This window comes from Candoia aspera, chromosome 2, assembly GCF_035149785.1.
Source record: "Candoia aspera isolate rCanAsp1 chromosome 2, rCanAsp1.hap2, whole genome shotgun sequence".
Lineage (NCBI taxonomy): Eukaryota > Metazoa > Chordata > Lepidosauria > Squamata > Boidae > Candoia > Candoia aspera.
Genome location: NC_086154.1, coordinates 255479072 through 255503057, shown reverse-complemented (window position 1 = coordinate 255503057; position 23986 = coordinate 255479072). Strand labels below are relative to the sequence as shown.

General features: G+C 40.0%; 1 protein-coding gene across 2 annotated transcripts in view; it reads right to left on the bottom strand.

Annotated features, from left to right (window-relative positions):
• DYM (dymeclin) overlaps positions 1-23986 on the bottom strand; it is a 193211-nt gene that overhangs the window by 79299 nt on the left and 89926 nt on the right. Inside the window, exons 13-15 of one of the 2 annotated variants that reach the window (XM_063295837.1) lie at positions 19134-19247; positions 17474-17568; positions 2871-3038 (exon numbers count right to left, since the gene is read on the bottom strand). In XM_063295837.1, the coding sequence (XP_063151907.1) occupies positions 2871-3038; positions 17474-17568; positions 19134-19247 (377 nt within the window). The remainder of the gene's footprint in view (positions 1-2870; positions 3039-17473; positions 17569-19133; positions 19248-23986) is intronic. The other variant, XM_063295838.1, reaches the window with a different exon arrangement.

Here is a 23986-nt window from a genome sequence, read left to right as displayed (position 1 = left end):
AAATTCCCCAGCCAGCTCTAGTGGCTTCCACTTTGTTCTTGAACTGAGGAATTCAAATGTGTGAAGCAGATAGCAGTTGCAAGCTAACGCAAAGGGGAAATGGCACTTGCCAAGGAGAACTGGTTTTTTCTCTCCTGATAATGACTCAAAACCCTTTTTTAATAGTCTAATCCCCCAAACACTAAACGCAGTATGACTGATAGATGTGAAGGAAGTTACGGATTTCTCTGTTCTGTCCCTTCTTTGCCAAGACACGCCTTCCATTAGTGTTCTGTCAGGAAATGTGGGTTTGGAAACATGAACTGCCAACATACTTTGTATTTCTACCCAGAGCTTTAATGTCTAAAACTACAGTAATACATACAGTTTTTATTATTTTGCTACTGATACATTCAGTCACTTAATAGGCAGAAGTTTACTTCTGATGCAATGCTGTTTCGTACCTACTCTGCTCTGTTATTTTGATGTTACTAGAAATGCAAATATTTCTGATTCCTCCTCTAAGCAGCTAAAATAGGTAAAAGACTCTCCCCCTTTGCCCCCTCCCCACCCCTTGAGCTTGATTCCTAATGATTACATGGATATGCCCATCTAGTTTTCTTTGGGCAAGAATGTGGAAGTGATTTGCCATTGCCTTCTTCCAATATGCTTTTCTGACTTCCTGGTCTAGCCTACCACCCTAATCCTTCAGCCTTTTGAGATCAGCCAAGCTTGGCCAAGTGCAGCCTGACATGCAGCAGTTGGATATAGTGACCCGATTCTCAAACCTGGTATTTCCATGCCCTCCTCCTTCCATGCCAATGGGGAATTCTGGGAGCCAAAATGCACCATATCTGGATTGTACCAGTTATAGAAAGGTAATACGGACTTATACCGGAAAATAATTTTCATTCCGGTTTCAGGATGGTTTCCCAATCCACCCTCAATTTAGATAAATTCAATCAAATTTCATTCCTACAGATGTTTGTTATTCCTGGTTTTAATCTGAAGTTTGATAATCTCTTTCTTACCACTAAATTTTCATCTGCCATAAAGACTTTTTTTTAAAAAAAAGTTTCTTTATAGACAACTATACTGTTCATTTTGTTCTTAAGCAAAGGAAACTATTTTAAATTGCATGCCACATTTTCTCCTCCTTCTTCCCTTGACAATCAAGCTGGTTTTATTTATGTTTACTGTGTGGTCTCTGTGCCTTATATGCTTGCATAGTCAGAATACTGTTGTTCCCATTCTGGATGATCTCCATGTTCTGGTCAAATTTTGTCATGCAATTTTTTCCCTTGCTCTCCCAAAATTCTTGGCACCAATCATAAAACATTAAAGAATGTGCAGTGAGTGTAGCATGAATTTAAATGCACTATTTTATTTGGAGAAACTATACTGTACTGTGTTCTTGGGGGGGTGGCTTTTAGCATGTATAACCTCAAGCTTTTCCACAAACTTGAAAGGTGACTCAATAATACCATTAATTTTTTTAAAAAAGATTTGCTTATCTTAATTTTGGGCAATAACCATTTAATTAAGTGTATATGGACTGTCCCATTTGCACCCACTTGGTACTAATTCAATTGTTTCATAGTCCACCCTGCTAAAAAGTACTACTTGGGTATTGACCAAATCTTGACCACATCTTTGGATCTGACTAATAGAACAGTTCCATAAAAGCAAGACCAAAAAACACAGTGCCACAAGATTTGCTTAATATGTTTTCATGCTCCTCCAGGCTCTTGGCTTCATCTCTTGAAAGAAGAAACAAGTACTCCGGGGGCTTCAAGGGAAAAAAAAAAGGGGGGGTGTCCAATTGGGATTGAAATTTAGCCAGCTGGCCTGTGCCAAGCCTTATATTCAACCCACTAGTCAATCAAGTTGCAGCCATGACTATTTTTTTCGGTTGACTAAGAAAAGAACAAATAATACAGGCAGGCTTAAGTCTCATTTCCCTACACTAGTCTACTTTTGATGTTATACACATGCAGGGCTCCCACTAGCTTACCCCAGCTGAGTCTCTCTCTCTGCTCACTTGGCATTCCTATCACAGAGGTTTTGCAAGGAATGGCTCAGATGAGCAGTTGCACACAAATCAGGGTCCTACATAATGGACTCCATGTGGCTGGTGAAAGGAAGGGGGCCAACAGTGTGGGTTTTATCCACACACATCTGTGTGGGGTGATGTTTAATTATACTGAACCATGTGGTTACACCTGACGTCACATTGTGGGTTTCCTTTCCCCCGCAGGTGGCAACTGGTTGGAGTGAAGAAATACATAACATGGCTGTTTTGGGGAACGAAAAGAAAGAAGACTGCTATTATTAGCAGGAACCCCATATATGCTATAATATCTCACCCAACTTAAAGCGATGCTTTCTGACTATGTTGTAGGGAATCCTAAGATTGCCTAGAAAATTTCTAGGGGAATGAAAATATGGACTTCCCAAATAATAACTAGTTCTCTACATGATTTGAAAATATAAGTCATATAATATAGACAATATAGTATACAATATAGCTATGTGAAGGGTTCAATTCTATTTCCCCCTATATTTGTCAGACAATAACTAGTGTGGAGATGGAGATGGAGATGAAGTTGATATGTGAAAGGAATAATATTAAATGCTTGCAAAGGAAATCTACGCTCAGTTTCTGGGAAGAAAGGACATCCCCCCCCCACATACACTTTATTCAGTGTGAAACCACAATTGGCTTGCCTTTTATACTGTGTGTTACAAGATACAAACGGCTGGTTTGTTAGCAAAAAGTTACTGGCAATCCCAAATCCGCCCAGCCTCCCCCCATTTGTCCCCTTTTTCATGCACAGGCTGGTCACACATGGCATGCAGCATGCAGTAAGTGGAGAGCAGAGGTTAATAACCTGGAAGCATAGGATCTGAGAATGTGAGAACAAGTTAAAGACAACAGTTCCTCTCCATTGTCACTGAGGCTCGAGAAGCAATGCTCCAGCGTAGAGCAGTGGGATTGGCGGGGGAAATACAATTTGTCCAAGACATAGACATATCTCCGCAAGTGGCGGCAGGTGTAACTGCAAAACAAGGGTAAAGGGAGGAAAAGAAAGAAAACAGAAAAGAAACAAGAAACAGGAATTTTCCTTTAAGAAAGCTGCACCCAAACATGATCTAAACAAAGTTCAGTGGCAGATGTCAAAGAGCAAAGCAATACTTAAAAAAAAAAATCAAAAAGTGGTAAAGGCAGAAAGAGTGGATTAATCTATGCAACAATCCGGGATGATTTCATTAGTGAAGGAAAGGAGGCTAATGGCTTTGGCAGGGTGTAAACACACCAGGGTTTGTAGATTTTACTTTTCAAGAAAAAATTCAAACCACCTTCTCATGCAACTTGAAGACAAAGGCACTCGTGCCAAGATGTAATATAAAATGTTATGGGAACAGTCATACAGTTTGTGTGGTTTTCTACAGGCTGCCATCTTCAACTAGAGAAATGAAAAAGCCAAGTTCAGTCCTCTGTTACTGCTCTGAGGCTTTCCCACCAGCTGCTAGAATTTTAGCAGTTAACAATAAGCCAGTTTGCCACAGTAATTAGGGAATTATGGGCCGGTGAATCCTGGATATGGCTTCTGAATTCTGGAGGGTTTGTCTTGTTTTACAGCAAATTCCACTGTCTTTGGATCTCATAAATAGAAGCTTCACAATAAATGTTATTTATTGGTTTTACTTTCCCTGACTTTGTCCTTCTCTCCAACTGTGTTGGACCTCACCTCCATAACAGTGAGCCAATGCAGACAGCATCAAGTTAAAAATGGTTGCCATATTGTATTTGATTCCCCTCAAAAGTGTATCAGGATCAAAACCCACAACTGAATTCAGGGCAAGGTTATTGGACACAGACAACTCCCACCAAGTTCAATGAGACACACTTTAAGCTCAAGTGGAGCTGTGTTCTCACCCCAAGTTCTGGGATTATCAGGGATAACTTCAGTTCCAACTGTGTCCCCAGGTTCAATGTAGAATTTCCTCAGGCTCAGCTTTTTTAATTTCAACAGGAATGGAAAACAGTCATCTTTTATTTCTAATAACAAAGCAAAGTGTTGCACAGAGAGGAAACACTTCAGTGGAAAACATAAGGATGGGGAACAGAGTCAGAGACATGACTGGGATGTCCTGTTCCTTTCCTGATAGGAATAAAATCCCCCAGAGGGCTATGAAAGACAGACAACTGCCTAACCTAAAGTTGGTGCTTTTCCCGTCTTGTCACCTATTTTTTGTAAATATATTAAAATGATCCCAATTTAAAGGAATGATTATAAATTAAAATCATATTTGGAAACACCCTTTCTCCTCTTCCTTGTCCAAAACCATTGGCAATGTGGCATCCTCAGCTGCCAGAACATCTGTGACACTCCTAGATCATCTCCCACAGAAAATAATTATACAATTAGCATGTACTCTTATGAGGAGTGAGTTCATTGAAGTCTAGTGGTAGTTTATCCTGTGTCAGTGTGTGAGCTGCCCATGAAAATACACATTGGGTCTAATGCCCAAAGATGTTCTGGAGTCTTCTGTGAAGGCACCAGGAGGAGTAACTGATCTTGCCTTACTCAGTTTTTGCTGCTCACAATGAAAGCAGAACCCACAGCCAATTTCAGAAGATGTCATGTTTATTTTAATGTGAGATTGACTTGACTTTGGTTTTTAAAACCCTGCTATCAAACTGTCCTGATTTCTCCCACAAGGGGAAAAAAAAGAGAAAAGAACAGATTTGAACTCCACATTTGGTAAATAGTGTACAATGATCATGTTTTCTGTAGAGCTCTTTTTAAAATAGCCAGTGGTTTTGTTTTTTAAAAAATGAAAATGTGTATTTAATATCTGCATTTTATTACTAAATCAATGAAAAGGAAGTTATTAAAGCAAAAATAATACATTCCCCCAGAGACGTCAGACAAGTTAGACCCCAAAGCAACCAGCATTCCTCTTTCCTCGTAATTGAGTGAGGCACGGAGACATGTGCTCCCCACAGAAGATTATGGGCTGCACATTTTCCTCTTACAAACAGTCAACTTAATTTCTAGCTATGTGGCAGTAATGTACTGAAATGTTTGATATCACCATTTAAAAAGTTAGCATTTGGAATGTCTGGGTAACTGGAGCCTGGGAAATCAATACGTGTGGTTTGGAGTTTTCCTATTGAAAACAGTTGTTCTTACTTAAGGATGAAACTCTGCCATTTGGGGAGATAATGAAACTAATAAAATATCTCTAATGCCTTCTCAGTGGATAAAAATTTTTCCAGGTTTATGTGCTGCATAAATCCGAAGAGTTATTAGAAAATAAAATACTTCAATCTGTTTTATTAAAAGAAATATTAAAAATTCTTTTATGTTCTCGAACGACTGCTCTGTAGGATTCAAAGTCAGCCAAGCCAAACTAATAGGAAAACAATTTCTCTGGAGAATACGCAAACAATTTCAGAATAATCTGAAGACCACTCTTTCAGAGGACCAAGTAACCGTAAAAAGCTATTTCTAAAGGCCTATCAGTTTCCAGGTGACCAGCTGCCTGAGATCATTTGCTAACATCCTCCCAAATGTACACCAACACAAACATAAAAAAGGACAATCTGAGTTCTCAAGATTCTCTGTACCACTCAGCATATCTCTAAAGCCCTGCATTATCTCTAAGCAAGTTTGGAAATCTTAAATCATTCTGGTTGGTTATCATGGCATGCAGCTCCTTAACCATGCTTAAATGCGTTGCCCAAACCTGGAATGGATGCCATAAACCAGTTAGCAATACATGAAATTTGAAGCTAGCCAATAAGATGGCCTGCATGTTCATATTAACTGGTTAGAATGGTTTTACATGTCATACTAGCTTGCTCTCAGATTTTCAAGGATAACTTATTTGGGGAGTTTACTTGTTCCATTTGTATGCTGCCGTTCCTTTATCTTAATCTCAATGTAAATGCTGTGTGTCTTCAGTGATTAAGGTCTCAGAGTGAGAAGTTACTAAAGTGACTGAAGCAAGACTTTTATTCTAGGACTCTACTCTTGATCCAAGCAATCTGAATAACTACTATCCTGAATAAAACATCTTACTTGATTCACGTGTTTGAGTATGTACTGGTATTACTGCTCTTGGTATTCCTAGATGAAACTGTTTTAATCCTTCTAGCGTGATCCAATTTATTTCTGAGATCAAAACTTCCTTTGTGAATGACTTATATCAGGTGGTAGACTGGCAGTTGGGGAAGACTGTCCTACTGTTCTTTCAAGACATTTCATTTGATGGAGTCCCCCCATCATATTTAAAGATGCCTTATGGTTACTGGATGGAAGGCATTTTTAACTTATTACTAATAAGTAGTTAACTCTAGTTATTACTGCAAGGCTAATCTCAAAAGGTGGAGATATGTTTAAACACATGGTTGCTGGAATATGGCAGAGGTGGGCGATTCACAGGCGGCATACATCCACCAGGAACTATCAAGGCACCACCATCAAAATCCATTAAAATAAACAGTTTTTCTGTGTGTGTGTGAAAAGTTGGAACTAGCCCCCATCATTCATGGTCTAATAACATCCAGATTGGATTGTTGCAGACATTTCTACATGAGTTGCTTTTAAAGACAGTGAAAATATTGCAACTGGTTTAACATAACATCACCAGAATACTGATTTGAATTTAGACAGTACAATTTCTTTCTTATAAAATAATAGAAATGTACCTGGAAGTATTAATGATTTTTTTTAATCCATTCAATCATGTCCAATTCTTGAAGACAGCCTGGACAAGTCCCTGCAGTTTTCTTGGCAAGATTTTTAGAAGTGGTTTGCCATTGCCTCCTTCCTGGGGCTGAGAGAGAGGGACTGGCCCAAGGTCACCCAGCTAGAACTCACGGCCATCCAATTTATAGCCCAGTACCTTAACCATTACACCAAACTGGCTCTCTTTTAATGATACTAAAGCTTATATTCAACTTGCTTTATGTCATTGATTTTGTATACCCAACCTGGGCTCCTTCCAGAGGTGTAGATGCCAACTCCCAGAATTCTCAGCAATGGCTATGCTAGCTGGAGAATGCTGGGAGTTGAAGTCCACACATCTTAAAGACACCAAGGTTGGGGAAAGCTGGCCAAACAAATCATATCCATAAAAACAATGTATTTAAACACTAAAGAAACTAAACAGTTTCTGTACTGAAAGTTTCTTTTCTCTGTTACATGATACCACCTTTTCCTCATCACAAATACTAACAAAAGAAAAATTCTAATTTTCAAACTATGTCTCAGAGGTCACCTTCAAGCATCCAGAGTTGAGCCACTTGGCAACTGCAAAGATTAGTAGTATTTGCAGGCATGTTAGGCATTAATACATTTCACAGAATATAAGTCAGCCCTGGCAACAGTTCTGGACCAAATTCATAGTTGCTGTCATATTTAAAAAACAAAAGAGAAATTCAGGGCCTAGAAGTTTGCCAGGATATTGTGCATAGTTTCACAGACATTGAAGTCCAATGTTGAGAGGCCACCTATCTGGGCAATCTGTCTAACCTTTAGCCTTCTACACTCCTGATTCCAACACCCTTGTAATAGAATGCAGTATGCCTAGGTACACCAGATGGAGAATGAATGTATTAATATCCTACCAGATGCCAATTTCTGAATCTGCATAAGATTTAACAAGGCTCAAACCACGTTTAACTGTATTTCCATGCTGGAAACGACAGATAGTAGCCTAAAACCTCAGCTCCATATGTTCCACACACAAACTTACTGTCATTCTGATTATGTAGCGGAACGGTTGGATTTAATACAGAGGGGGAAAATATTATTGCTTAACAAGCTTAAAAGCAGGATGAAGTTTTTGTGATAAATAAATAAAGAGTCCCATGCAGAATACCTTAATTAGATTCAGTTTTCTTAGAAGGTCTTTTCTTCTGTTACGACAATTGGTCAATAGTTGCTGTCATATTTAAATATTATATTTAAATAATATTCAGTCCTTATTTTAACAGGCATCTCACCTTGTTAGAATACTTTCTACTATGTGCAATTATGCTTTCCAGAAAAGGAGTAGCTGATTAGCTTACAAGATTCACCACAGCTCAACTAGTAGTAAGGTAGTTTTGAAACACCTTCTAATGCTGGTGACAAAAATCAGGCGAAAAGATCTTGAACACTAATGTGAATCAGGACGGGATAGGATAATTTACCACCATGAAATCATCTGATTTTTTTTCCAAACAAACAGCTATATTTCTAACCTATATTTCTTCAACTTAAAAAAGACTGTCATGAATACTGGCACATATTTTAAACTGTGATTTGAAACACCTTACAAGTCACCCTGAAAATCTTTGTTTTGAAGGGTGGGGTCACAGAGTGTATTTAAGGGTTCAAAGGGTTTGACTGGAAGAGGAAGTGCCACATAATATTTCCATTTTTCCTCTTATTTAACTTAAAAGACCACGAAAAGCAGTTTCAGTTCTAGTTTCATGCCTCACTAGCTGCTTTCATGAACAGCTCCTCTCCCCTGCTTGCTTTGGAAATAATTTAGACAGCAGCAATTTGAGTTAAGCATTTCCCCCCCTGCCTCTAACTTGCAGTTCTAGTCCCTCTAAGCATGTATATCTTAGTAAGTTATGACATTAGATTATTATATGTCTGTACCTAACATGCATGTTAAAATGCTATTTATCACCTGGAGCTGCCTTAGCAATTGGGGAAGCTGATAAATTGATTTAATAAATACAAATAATGAATACTACTCCTATCTGGAGGGAACAGAAGAGCTTGGCAAAACTTATTGGCACTTTTTCATTTCTCTCAGTGACATGAATTGGCAGTTGGCCTGGATTCAGCTGGCGATCCTCTGATAAGTACACCTTTGGTAATTTTTTCTTCTATCTTCTGGCACACCCCCACTATGCCCTCTGTATTGGTTACTAATTCTGTTCCATGATGTTCCTCTTCAGTGAGCTTCTCTGGGCCTCCCACTTGAACATTCCATGGACTTATGATCTAATGAGCTTTCAGCAGTACATACACCACCTGATCGATTTTAGGATCACCAGCCACCCTTTCTCTGGATTAAAGCCAACAGTCCATCTTCAACAGCCACTAGAGCTAAGTTCATTTCAGCTGCCAGCCATTACCTTGATTTCTAGGCTTCTTCCCATCAACCTCCTGGGTGTTTTGAGACTTCCCCCTTTGCCACCTCCATGTCTGCAGCCCCTCCTTTTCCTTTCCTAAGGGAGCACCTTGTCCTATAAGAATCTAAACTATCTTCTCTTCCCAGCGCCTAATCAGCACCGTTCAGCACAGACCTGGTCCAGTTTACGTGGGTCTCTGGCATTATGGCAGAGAAGAGAATAATAATTGGTGGCATGTAAGCCTCTCTAATAAATAAATGAAATCTTAAGAGGAAAAAAATAACATCTCTGAAATGAACGTATAAAAATAGCCAGACGAAAAACTAATTTCCACTGCTAAAAATAAAACACTTCCATGGAAGCTGACCTTGGCAAAAACTATGAGTTGTCCATCTTTCAAAGAAATGAAAGAGGAGAGCACTACAGGTTTTATTGAAACTATAATTTTCTACCCGAACAAGAGACATTAATTTGCATTCATTTTTGTAGTGCCTGTTTTGTAGGGCCAATATTAACACACATTGGTTCTTCCCCTTCGTATTATTCAAGGAATGATTACTAGCTGATAAGACCGTAGGGAAGAGTGCACCTGGGGGAACATGAGAGAAGAGGTAGTCTTCCTACAGACCTTGCTATGAGTTTTTCCACTACTATATTACTATTTTGCTCTATTTGACACAGAAATCCAATAATAAGCTCTAGACTCCTTCAACAGAGGTAGACTGTCATAGTGAGCTTAAGCTTATGTTCAGCAGCACACGCTATTTGGGTGGTGTGACTGTAATTCGATTTACTTTTCTTACTTTATTTTGCGCATCTCATCAAATTCTGAAACACATTTTCATTCTCCTTTGTTGCCATGTGTTATTGCTTCCCTATCACGTTCCCTGAAGCTTAATAAAAACTCGGAATAGTTGAACAGTGCCATTCCCCTGCATTACTGGAATAGTGTGAGCATAACAAACTAGCTGGAAGGTGGGGTGAGAGCAAAACGGCAGGGAGATATTATTTGCATTTATTATTTACACCAGTTCTGGCAAAACTCAGAGTTCACCAAGTTTTCCTATCTGCACATATCTTACAGTGTGGGAATCACTGGGCACCAATTACACTTCATCCTGAAACATAATTAACTTGATAGGAGGATATTTTACATCTACTGGAAAACAGCAAAAGTGTAAATTTCAATGGGTGTCAAATGAACAATGAATTGAGATGAAAAGACAGTGAAAGAATTATGCGTGCTGGTCTTCTGTAGGCGGTCAAGACCAGATTTTCGAAAAGATGGTTCAATTAAGGGCCTAAAGCACTCCTTTGACAAGCTCAGTAGTAGCATAATTATATCTCTCTGCAGCTTGATCTGTTCTCCTCCAAATCCATGGACATAAATACATAAATACATACCTGACTGTTATTTTCAATTACACTATCAATCTTATTTTACTTTTTGATATCATACTACAGAACTGGAAAAAAGTATGTTCTCATCCATTCCTTTCGGTTTGGCTGTTAAGAGATCATATCAGAACTCATATTTTATTTTTTTGCACGTATAAGCTGGTACAAACTCAGGTCACAACAATCTGAAATGCAATTCTTTCTGAACAAGCAAATCAACTGCAGCCCTCATTAGGCAGCTCAGCTGTGGAAGGTTTCATCTTGAGTTGTATAATATAGCTCTTACTGTTCACACATTTACTCCCAAATAAGCAACAGATGCGATATTTATTCCTATTGAAATCAGCTGCTTTGCATAAGATATGGAAGGTCCTTAACCTGCCATATAAAATGGAATACCTCTTAGATATTGTTCTACTTGGCCAAAATCTGCACCATCTTGAAAGGATATTATCAGATCCTCCGATATGTTCATATGACAAACTATTTGTTGTTTATTCATTTAGTCGCTTCCGACTCTTCGTGACTTCATGGACCAGCCCACGCCAGAGCTTCCTGTCGGTCGTCAACACCCCCAGCTCCCCCAGGGACAAGTCCGTCACCTCTAGAATATCATCCGTCCACCTTGCCCTTGGTCGGCCCCTCTTCCTTTTGCCCTCCACTCTCCCTAGCATCAGCATCTTCTCCAGGGTGTCCTGTCTTCTCATTATGTGGCCAAAGTATTTCAGTTTTGCCTTGAATATCATTCCCTCAAGTGAGCAGTCTGGCTTTATTTCCTGGAGGATGGACTGGTTGGATCTTCTTGCAGTCCAAGGCACTCTCAGAATTTTCCTCCAACACCACAGTTCCAAAGCATCGATCTTCCTTCTCTCAGCCTTCCCTGTGGTCCAGCTCTCACAGCCATATGTTACTACGGGGAACACCATTGCTTTAACTATGCGGACCTTTGTTGTCAGAGTGATGTCTCTGCTCTTAACTATTTTATCGAGATTTGTCATTGCTCTTCTCCCAAGGATTAAGCGTCTTCTGATTTCCTGCCTGCAGTCAGCATCTGCAGTAATCTTTGCACCTAGGAATACAAAGTCTTTCACTGCCTCTATGTTTTCTCCCTCTATTTGCCAGTTATCAATCCAGCTGGTTGCCATAATCTTGGTTTTTTTGAGGTTTAGCTGCAAGCCAGCTTTTGCACTTTCTTCTTTCACCTTCATCATAAGGCTCCTCAGTTCCTCTTCACTTTCAGCCATCAATGACAAACTATAGATTGTGATAACTCTATCAAGTTGCCTATTTGCTTACATTCTCTCTCACTTAAGCACACTCCTGGAGTGTTAGCCACAACTGTAATCTTTTTCTGGCTTATGAATTTTGATGTAAATGCAAATTGGAATCAGTGCAATTTGTGGTTGATGAAGCAGCTTCACGTCATAGTTTGACATTCTGATTTGGCAGCCTCACATAAGCTATGGCTTGTGAGTAGACTGGTCTAAATGAAACCATAATAAAGATCATAGTAACAGGCATTTAAAGATTAATTCACTTTCCTGTCATCAGACTAAGGAAGAGAGCAAAGATTGGTATTCTGGTGAGATGAGCTCCACTAGCCCTGGAGAGGAAAAAAAAATCCTTTCCCATATTATGAGCAGATTTTTTTTGCTCATCAAAGCCAAGACACGCTTCTTTTTGTCCTAGCTTTGTATGCGTCTGTGTGGGAAGATAAGATGTGTTTTGGGTGGGGGAGTAATGAGTTTTTATCTCTGTACAGAGTGAATCAGAATAAAAAAGGGAGTGAGACAAGGATGCATACTGCCCCTTATCTGTTTAATTTATACAGTTATGATGGTAGGTTTAGAAATGATAGCTGGAATCAAAACAGGAGGCCCAAACACTAACAATTTAAGATATGCAGACGCCGCTGCTTTGCTAGCCAAAAGCAAAGAAAACTGAGAAGAGTTCACTAAGAAAGTAAAACTGGAAAATGAAACATCTGCATTATAGAAATCAAATAAATAACAAAGAAATAAATCGAATAAATCGAATAAATTAATTAATTAATCTTGAATATGGAAAAGACAAAAATATCACCAACCAGCATACTTAGTGGGCTTACGATTCATGGTGGAAAAATGATGGTGGTGAAAGTTTTCTTGGATTCAAGAATATATAAAGATGGAGCACAAACTGGAAAAATAAAGAGATTAATTCTAGAGAGGAAGACAATGACAAAGTTGAACAAGATCCAGAAGGATGATATTTTTATGACAACAAAGATCAGAATAGCTAAAGCAATGTGTTTCTGTGAAAGCTGCCCACTGAGAAAGACAGGTGCCTTTAAATTATGAATCCGAAGGTGGCTAGGGATGCAAGAAGAACCAACTAACCAGTCCTGGATAAAATGAAGACGGATTGCTCCCTTGAGATGACAATCAGCAAACCAAAGCTCACATAGTTTCGGGATGTGATGCAATCTGATGGCAGGCCGTAAAAAACTATTATCCTTGGCAAAGTTGAGGGAAGTAAAAGAAGTGGACAGCAATAGGTAAGATGGATCAACAAGATCAACCAAGTCACAGGACTGTCTTTGGAAGAGGGCAGGAGACAGGAGCTCTCCTGCTCTCAGGACTTACTTCTTGAAGCTGCTTTTCTACTGTTATGGCTCTAATATGAATATAACTGGCAAATTAATCCTAGCTTTTTTCTTGACTAGAACTGAAAAATCTGTTTGAGCTGCCCTTTGTTTTTCAGCGTCACAATCATGAGTTCTACAATCAAGTCATTTATTTATTTATTTTATTTATTTATTGTTCAAATTTCTATCACCGCCCATCTCCCCTCGAACAGGGGGACTATTCCAATAAATCTTTCAGTGCTTCTAAGACAACTTGTTTTAATTAACAGACATGAGATCCACGGAATCATTTCTTCCCAGTTTCTTTCTTTCATTTCTTCCCAGTTGATGAAACTATTTCAAAGTGAAATATTCATCTATATTTGTCTGTCACCATTATTTCTCAAAATACCTCCCTTTCCCACATCCACCTACAGTGATTTGTGCGGTGGACTTGAGGAAGCCTGAGAGAACCTAGAAAAATGGTATCAGGAGATCTGAGTACGGGCATAGAAAACTTTAGAAAACAATAGGAAGACTTGAGGCAGGGAGGGAAGGAGTGACTGGGGTGCGAAGTCTTGGGAGTAAGGTATAAGAGTTAGAAAAAGAGTTTGGGGCTGATCCTGGAACAGAGAGAACTAGATTCAAATGAGCTTGCATCCTGCAATTCACGCTTTTGGGCAACCTACTTATCTTGTGGATTCACAAGTTTGCCTTTCTATGAAGCTGGGAATTTTATAACTGTTCTGTTTCAGTCATTCTGTAAACGGGCCTTCCCTGCAGCCATTTTGTAATGGCAGTTGTGATGCTCTTAAATTTCATATGCACCCATGAGCCCCATAGTAGAAGACAGACCCCTGAAACAGGCAGCTGCTTAAATCAGGCTAAAGGTTAGTTATCCATGTAGTATTTCTGAAATATGCATTAAAAAGAGTGTAAAAATTATTTTTCAGTACCTATTTTCAATATTTGAAAATGTTTTCAATATTTTCTGGCAAGGGCTAGTTGATTTAATTCTTTAACCTCTGTCCTAAGTAACTCTGCTGTTTTATGAGCACCATAATCTATGCCATATCATTTGCTCAGTAGGGATAACTAAGCATATAAAAAGGCCATCAGCATATTCTTAGCTCTGAAAACACACTTAGCAAACTACACATAGTAAATAGCATTATAGTTTTAGACTGAGATGTTATCCACTCTTACATAAAAACAATTTAATAATTATTCTAAAAATGCCAAAGTTTGAGGACATGGCCACCTAAGTCATATGGTACTTGGTAGTTCATAGCCAGGAACTGACCAAAAAGAAATACATTTATACAACTCCATCAACGTTGTTAATGGCAAAAAATACTGGCAATCTGTATTCAGAGGAAGATTTTCAAAAAGGCCTCCACAGCAAGTGCATTTAGGCAGGAATTACTAAAATATCTGGTGAAGGTTGATTTATGCCCCTCTACTCTCTTGTTAGCTCCACGGTTAAGTAGATTTTGAGTGGAAAGTGCCATAGTTATTGTAGTTAAAAACAAAACAAAGCGCTGGACTAAAACTAAGCTGAATGGAATTTCCTTCACCTAAATCATTACGTCTTTGCAGTCTTGTAAAATCTAAAATTATCCTTGTTGCTCATCAATTTTGTCCAGAGTCTGCTTACGTGCTATAATCCTCTCTCTCTCCATGCTTTTCTTCCCAGCGAACTCTCAAAAGTCAGGTGATGTTGTGTGATTGTAATACAGAAACATTATTTGGAGTTGGCCACTTCAGATAAAGAACCACGGGCAAATGATTAAATCCATGTTGCATCATTACCATGACCTACGTACTCGCATCAAACTAAGGGTGCCACTACGTAAGAGCCACACTTGCTTGCTGATATCATCACATGTGTTGTCAATCTGGCATTGATACAGTTTGCTGTGAATGCCCCTGTAAAGAATTATAGCTTTGGTCCAACATATCAATTCTGTTATAATGAAGCATGATCAAAACACAATTAAAACTATTTTTAGACTGTATTAAGTGGTTACCAATACAGGAACTAATTACTAATCTTCTAACATAAATCAGAAAAGTCTCTTTCTGTGATGTGCCATTTTCCCTTCTCCCACCCCTGAATGTATTAAGAGTTTTGATCTTGAAAACAGACCAGGAAATAAAGCTAGGAAGTAAGGTATCTGATAACAATCTAAAGCTGTCTAGAAGGAAATGATAGCTGATGATGATGAAAGCCACTAAGAGATCCAAGAAACCCAGTAGGAGTGCATTTCCCCCATTTATTCCTCAGCACAGATTATTCATTAAGGTGATTTCTGTCCCAAATGCAGGTTCAAAGCAAACATGGACAGAAATAATCAGTGTCATCCCCAAAACTGCTTGGAGTTGAAAGATTTAATCATGACTACTTGTCTTTCTGTACAATAATTAACATCCCTTAGGGCAGAAGATCGTACTAAGATATTCTCTGCTAGGGTTTACACAGCACAAACAAAATCATTTACCCAAAGACACACTTTCAGACATATCTCATCTTGTTTTATTTCATAGCTGTGTGAGCACTGGTATCCAGGGAAGAGCTAAGGCTTCCATTCCATAAAAAAAGACCGTGGTCAAGAAATTAAATACCCCTGCACTACTCATAAGTTAAACGCACTGAAGCTGTTTAACAAGGCCCAGTCATCCAAAGGCCCACGCTGTCCATCAGCAGGCCTGGAACATAAAGGTACAAGCGTTCCCTTGTTTCTCTCTCTGTTCAGATGCTAGGCGGAAACTATAGCTTCGGTGTGTGGTTTTTCTAAGAAAACGTAATACAGTACTGTACAAAAGTATATAAACATGAGAAAGACTTACTACAGAAGTGGCAACGCTAAGAGAAACAAATACGGATTTTAATGCTCAGAGTAAGCCAAATGGGAACAAACATCCTGAAGAGAATTCTAGAGACTAAGCAAATAGTCTTGCAGAACTCAGTGGAAGACAGCAGTGACTGGCTGGTTTCCTGCATCATGTTATAATGCGATTCTCTGTGATTTTAGTTAGTGTGATACAAGAACCCAGCTGCTGTAGTTTGTAAACTCTGCCTTTTTAGATTTAATGCAATGTGGGTATCCAGCCACAATGGCCTGTTCAACAAAGCATGGTTGAAATAAGCTATGTAGTCCATGAACCTCACCGCTTTTTCACGAGTATCCTAAGTATCAACCCAGGATGTTATTAAAAATGCTACCATGTGTTCCAAGGAAAGCTCTCTTGAGAGAGACCATATTGTTGGAGGACTTGTTTGGTTTAGAAGAAGGAACAGAATTCGGGTGTAAGGAGATGTTCTGTTCTGACATCACACATGTTGCAGGGAAATAATGGCCTGAAAGAATTTGCTTATCTAACTGGGAAGACTTAGCAAACAGGACAAAAGGCAAGAATGAAAGACAGTCAAGAGTTCAAAGACATGAGAAAGAGAGACAGCAGGAGGGCAGCAAGGGTTGGGATCCAAGCATTTTAAATTTCTACAATATGCAAATAGACCTCTGGTCATAAAAAAGAAGAGTGTTTTGTTTATTCATTAACACGTTGGTCTTGCTGAAGGAGAACAGCTGTATTATCTGGCCCCTTTTTAACTGTGTAAGTTAGATTTTCTCAGATTTCTGCAATCACAAGACCAAGGAAGCAGCAATATTCAAGCTTTGTACTAAGGAACTCTGAATTCTTTGGGTTCCATGTTAAGATTACTTGTACAGACAAGCTTTTCTGAAAGGCAGATTGTATTAAATTCTCTGTTCTGAGTCACACAGACACCCCTGCATTGGCTTATGGCAACAGTGAGACCATGCAGGTGTAGTGAGGAATGGAACGTGCACAAAATAATTATGGACACTGCCGGTCTTCCCAAAGCAGATTTACAGGGAGGGGCTCCCTGGGCAGGCAAATCACATAAAACAAATTCCTCAAAACCAAGTTTAAAATGTTGAGAAGGGACATCAAGCAGCTTCATCAGTCCAAATAAAATGCTTCATATAATCACAAAATATCTTCTGCTGTAGGACCCTTGAGTCATATCCATCTGTAACAATCACACTTACTTCATGTAACTCAATAGTACATCCCTTTATTCAATACTGATTAAATAGTTCTTTTCCCAACATGTTACCAAATACTTGCTTTTTCTCAGGGTAAGTGATACTAGTTTTTGCCGTCCATGCCATCCATAAACATTTAATCTAGACTCCGTGAAGCCGAATAGAACTCCAGGGTCATTATTTAAATTTAGGAATTGAAGATTCAAGTCTCTTTCCTTCTGAATTTAAAACAAAGCTAGTTGAATTATTCTGTACAAGATTTGCATTTACCTGATGATTCTCTGCGCAGCATACTGATGAAGGGAGCGGAACTGTGCCGACATATTGGCGAGAGCCGCCAGACAATTTGTATGAAGGTACTTGTCCTGTTAGAGATGAGGTGGGGAAAAAATACACACATCAGATTATCCTTCCTGCATACTGCAAGGCCTGACAAAAGGAAATAATTCATTAGTCTTCCATCTGTTTACTGGAGGCAGAGTTGCAATAAAAACCGACCAAAGTTGTGTTCTGATTTTAGAGGGAAGTCTCATTGACAGCTCAAGTCATCCCAGCTCAATATGTTCAGGTCTTTTATGGAGGGGTTGCTAAGCTCATTAACACTGATCAACATCTAAAGGCAAAGTGGCTCTCCTTATAATTCAAGCTTTAATGTTTATTTTATTTGGAAATGTAGCTTAGCCCCCAGAATTAAGGCTCATAACAGCACATTTCCCTTATTAATTGCAAACTGCCATACAATATTCCACACAAAGGGGATCCACTTTAAACTGGAATGATAGAATCCAAACTTCTTGAATCATATTTTAGGTCCGTAACAGCCTGATGACAACTGAAAGTGGCTCAAACACCTCCCTAATTCACTGAACTATAAGTAGTAGGAGAAAGTACAACACAATCAAACTTGCAAGATTCTGTTATTATAGCTACTCTCGATAAAAGTAGTTTTAGCCTTCCTGTGGAGTTGATTTCTTGGTCTGGTCTGCCTAGTGGGGCTGACAATAGTTCGGATGACAAATGAATACTTTAGTCCAGGGTTTCTCAACCAGGGTTCTGTAGAAGCCTAGGGTTCCACAAGAGGTCACCAGGGGTTCCCTGGGAGAGCACGATTTATTCAAAAAATTATTTATTAAAAAATTGGGTCAACTTCACATTAAAACTTTATTTTTAGTTTAAGAACACTGTTAATGCATATATACAGGCCTACACATGAGGCGAATGTAACTTCTGGCCTATCTTTGAGCCTGAATGTGCAGGAGTTCCCTGAGGCCTGAAAAATATTTCAACGGTTCCTCCAGGGTCAGAAGTTTGAGAAAAGCTGCTTTAGTCATTATTAGTTTGCAGTGAAGCAAGTTAAGAAAGACTTGTCAAAATGCAGGAGTATAGCTCCTCGGCATTACAAACCATACTGCATTTGACAGACTAGTTGCCTAGTTGTGTAAGTTAGCTTCATGTATCCAATGGGAGAAAAAGAAGACAATTACTAGAAGTCAAGCATTTATATTCTTCACTTCTTGATCAACTTCAGTGTTTTGGTTACAACTGACACTTCCAACATTTTTTTCCTCATTTGTATCTATTTCATCTCTGTAGAGCAAGGTTTCTCAAGCTTAGCAACTTTAAGAAGTGTGGACTTCAACTCCCAGAATTCCACAGCCAGCATTCTGGCTGTGGAATTCTGGGAGTTGAAGTCCACACTTCTTAAAGTTGCTAAGCTTGAGAAATACTACTGTAGAGTATTACAACATGGGGGCTTCATTTCAGATTTCTTTCCTCCTTAGCTCTTCATAAAGAACATTTTTCAGGCTTTTATTATTGCCCCGGGACAGGGCTCTTCATTCAATATTAGCTTTTGTTGGGAACTTTGGTTGCCACTGTAGAAAATGGTATATCTGTTCTACCTGAAATAAATCCAAATGACAAAACTTACCCTTGTCCTTGTCATGTTGTACTGAATGGTCCTTATTACTACAAGAATCAGGAGGCTCCCCAATGAAATTTCTGTAAGCACACGTTCCGAGTACCAAGTAATATTTTTCAATATCTGCAAAGAGAGAGAGGAACGGAACATATTGACCTTGACAACTGAACCTCATGCTCTCAATTCAGATTCCCAATTTCCTAAGGTGGAGAAGTGATGAATGAAACCTCTAGGTATGAGCCATTACAATATAAAATATTTAAAATTAAAATACCAATCACCCTCTTCAAAGCTGTCAATGTCTGAGGACCATAGAAACCTTTCCAGCAGCAAAGAAAATAAAGAAAAACATGATGGTGTTGGGTGTTTAACATAACTACTTGGATAAGAGTGAAGGTAGCTGTACTATGCCACAATTGGAAGACCAGCCAAAGCTGGGCAAAGACAAACTAACCACGGCTTCCACTCGCCTACTTGGAGTGTAGGAGATTCCCCAAATTGTGTATCTGCTTCTTCAAAGGAGTGTTATACTACTGCAGCTGACAGAGTACAAGATGGTTTCTGGAGAACAGGGACATCTTGCTGGAACTCAACTTTTAACTTGTTTCTCCGTATCCAGATCCTTATAGCCTCCGGATATTGGGCCAAGACTTCCAAGGTATCTTTGGCTCGGCCCAGAGTATAGAAGTATATCTGAGTACACCCTTACCCGGAACAGACGATGCCTCCCGGCAGCTTTATGTAGACATTAAAAAGCAGGCGAGAGAGAGAGGTCAACCTCACCCCTAGGGAGCAATCAATAGTTCAGCCTGTCTTTCCCAACCCCCAACTGGACCCACTTACTCAGGATGGTCTATGCTTTCAAATTTTAATTCTTCCAGGTGGTCCAAAAGAATTGAAATCTATGATATCAAATGCCACTATGAAGGTTAAAAAGGACCAGGAGGAGTACAGGTAGTCCTTGACTTATGACCACAATTGAGATCAGAACTTCTGTTGCTAAGCGATGCAGTCATTAAGTGAAATACACAGTTCCCCCTTATTTTGCTTGTCTGAAGCTGGCTGGGAAGGTCGCAAAAGGCAATCACGTGACCCCAGGATGCTGCAACCATCGTAAATACATGCTGGTTGTCAAGTGCCCAAATTTTGATCATGTGACTGTGGGGATGCCGCGACAGTTATAAGTGCAAGACCAGTCGCAAGTCACTTTATTCAGCACTGTCGTAACTTCAAACAGTCATTAAACAAACGGTCGTAAGTTGAGGACCACCTATATACTCCCCACATGCAAATCTCAACACAGATCATCAACTAGAGCAATATATGTGGTTTCTGGTCCCTGCCCAGATCTGCAACTGACTGAAAAGGATCTAGATAATCTACTTCCCCTAGGGAGCAGTACTGCTGCAACCCCAGCACATTCTCTTTAACACTGCCCACAAAGGGAAAATTGTTGAGAGAGAGGAGGACTTCATTCTAGCAGCACCAGGTAAGCTCATGAGCAAGTTGAAGTTGCTGAGTCAAGCCCAAGAATAGCTGGGATAAACTGATGCTTGTCATGGAGGCCACAAACTTCTGAGCCTTCCTGGACCCTCACCTCCCATCCCTGCAAACATGGCAATTGATACTCCTCTACACCAACAGCTGGGGACTGCGGTGGCTCAGTGGTTAAGACACTGAGTCAGAGGACCATTAAGGTCGGCAGCTTGGCAGTTCGAAATCCGAGAATGCGGGCTGCCTGACGGAGTGAGCTCTCGTCAACTTGTCCCAGCTCCTGCTAACCCAGCAGTGAGCAGTTCAAAAGCATGCAAATGCAAGTAGATGAATAGGTACCACTTCGGTGGGAAAATAACAGGGACATGAAAGGAGCCCCTTCGGGCGTCCCCTGGGCAATGGTGACGTCGCCAGCAAATCCTCTCAATACAGAAGCGCCTTGGTAGGTGCTTCTAACACACACACACACACAAAACCCAACAGCTGGAGGTGCTCCAAAACAAACTCCAAAAGCTCAGGAAAAGGTTCTACCACGTGTCAAGGTGGGCAGTACAGGAGCAAGATACCTAGCCTGTCCCTTCTGAGCAGCACAACATACGAGCATTCACAACCTACTGCCTATGGAGCAGGGACCCTCCCTGGTCACCACCAAGTTGTCCTGAAGGATCATGACTACCTTTCGCTCTGCCTTGGCACTGCAGCTGACATAGGACTTGTAACCCAGGAGGCCAGATCTCCAAGAAAGTGATATTACTATCCTCACCCAACCAGGTTTTGGCAATACACCTCAGGTCCACTCCTTCATTCATGGCCAAGACCCCAAGCCATCCTATCACTTGAACCAAGCGCAGTTGGGCTGGTAGTACCCTATACCATACACCCAATGCCTCCAGTCATGTCTTTCCCTACTCATCACCAGCAAAACGTTATTGGCAGGACCCTCTCCCATCTCTTCCATGGTAGCCAAAGCCATACCAGAGTCATGTCCCCTATGGATAAACCACTTTCCCTTATCCATCCCACATTTACTTCACAAATATTCAAGCAGGCTGGTAATCTAGCAAAGTCACTCTAACTAGTCCAATCCACTTCTTACATACCTTCTTCCACCTATTTTCCACCATTCTTTTCCATCCTCTAACTAAGCACAGAAGTGGAAGAATTTCATCTTCTTTTCCATTCTCTCACTCTGGGTGATCTCATTAGTTCAATCCCTTTTTCAACTGGGTTTCCCAAGACTTTTAGGGATGCCTCTCCAACTGAAGATCTTCCTGATAGCAAAACTCCAACCAGAACCCCACCTATGCAGCTACCTCAGTTTCCCAACAGGATCCATGACTGCTGCAGGAAACCCAAACCCAGGACCCTCCTGGCTGCTCACCTGCCAAAGGCCCAGGTCGAGCAGCTTAGTCCTCCCAGTAACTCCACTTGCCTGTTTCTGGATGGCCTTCACACCTACAAAAATGACCGGGGTGCCAGAATAAATGCACCCCTGTATCTAGCTCTCCTGCCATAAAAAGAATTAAATAAATAGACAAACAAAAACTGCTCCTACAACAGGCTTGCTTGCCACTGTTTCCACCAGCTCTCTGGTACCACACTGATGTCCTGAATGCTGATATGTCCTTGACCTCCTACCACCATTCTCCTCCTCCTCCCTGACCTGCTTCTTTCCCATTCACATTGCTCTGAATCCCACCGTATCCAACCTGCCTAGCTCATCATACTCCCCACAGTCCTTCCTAACCAGTTGTGATCCATCTCATACACACTCATTTTCCTCCACTCACTGTCCTTCCTCCATTGCATCTTGGAACTGACTGTTTGCCAATTTCTGCCAGGCCTCCTTACAACTTCCTGGTACCCTGAGGGTCTACCATACAACTCAGCAGACTTGGATCTCAGCCATCTTTCTGTGAGGGCTTCAATTTTTCTGATGTCTCAGCCCTTCCTTGTAGACGCCACCAATCCTCTCTCATTCCCAGTGTTACAAGTTAATTCCAGGTCCAAAAAGACACCATGATAATAAACAGCTCTGAAGGTAAAGAACCAGTACGTATTTGCTTCACGTGCAAGAGTTACAGGAAAATTACAGTAAAGGAAAAGCTGAGTTCACTCTTGTATGGCTTACTTTCATCTACTATAAGACTGTAATTCACCAACAGATTTTACATTCATTGAGCAAGAGGATATAAACAGGAACTCTCCACAAACTCTCATATGTGTTTAACTAAACATTTGACTAACTCTTGTTAATCCATCCTGACTGTGCACTCCTGCTTAACAGATGAACATTAGAAATGTGCTGCTCTCAGTTTTTTCAAGAATGCCAGACACTAAACTAATGAATCACCAGCGCACTATGAGCTACCTTCTGCTCATGCGTAATGTCTGTAGCATACTCCTCCCTTCCCTTGAAACATTTCAGGAGGGAAGGATATAGCATTTTCTCTGCAACTTAGTTAACATGATTCTGGAAAGGTAAGCAAAGGAGGAAGAGTTAATGATCTTATGGAAGACAGGATAGTTATGTCATGTTCATCTCAGACCATCAATGTGCTTTTAAAGACACAGTGTTATTTTTACACAGCAACTATTGTTTGCTAAAGTACCTTAACTAGTGGATGCATCCAGCAGAGTAGAGAATCAGCTTGCCTGATTCAAATTATTTCCTCCTACTAATTTGACTCCTGCTTATTGATTGATCCACTTCTAGGATGAGAATTGCAACAAAGAAGCCCTCTTCAAGGAAAATTAAGCTCTACTATATTTTAAATAACATTGATCATTCCCAATATTAATACAGTAAGGCTCCAGCCAACAGTGCCAGGATTTTGGAAAGCAGAGACCCTGCTCTTCCAGGAGATTTTGAAGAGATGGTATGAGATACTCCTTCCTGGAGAAGAGAGTTATGGTAATTATTGTTGGCTAGATTTGGTTATTTTTGTTCTATCTGTGTTGTATTTCTGCTTTTAATTTGCATAGTAGATTTGGAGCTGTAAGGTACTCAGCATCATTTTTCACTGGAGCAGCACATCAGCCACAGTAAATAAATGAAACAAACAAACAAACAAACAGGGGCTTGGATCATTGGTTGTGTGCAGCCACTGACAGGAAGAACTTGTATTTTCAAATCTTTACAAAGAACCTGAAGCCACATTTTATTTCAAAGAAGAATCTGAGCACGTAAGAAAGCTTCTGTGGCTTCCTTGAGGAAGCTGAAGTAAGAGCCCATATAATCAGTGATTTGTAAAATGGTACTTACTAAAATTAATCTGAACTATCAATCAATAAATGGGGGATGTAAAGCCACAAGAGGAAAACACATTCAAGGACTCTTAACAGGCAACCAAATAGGAGGGTGTATA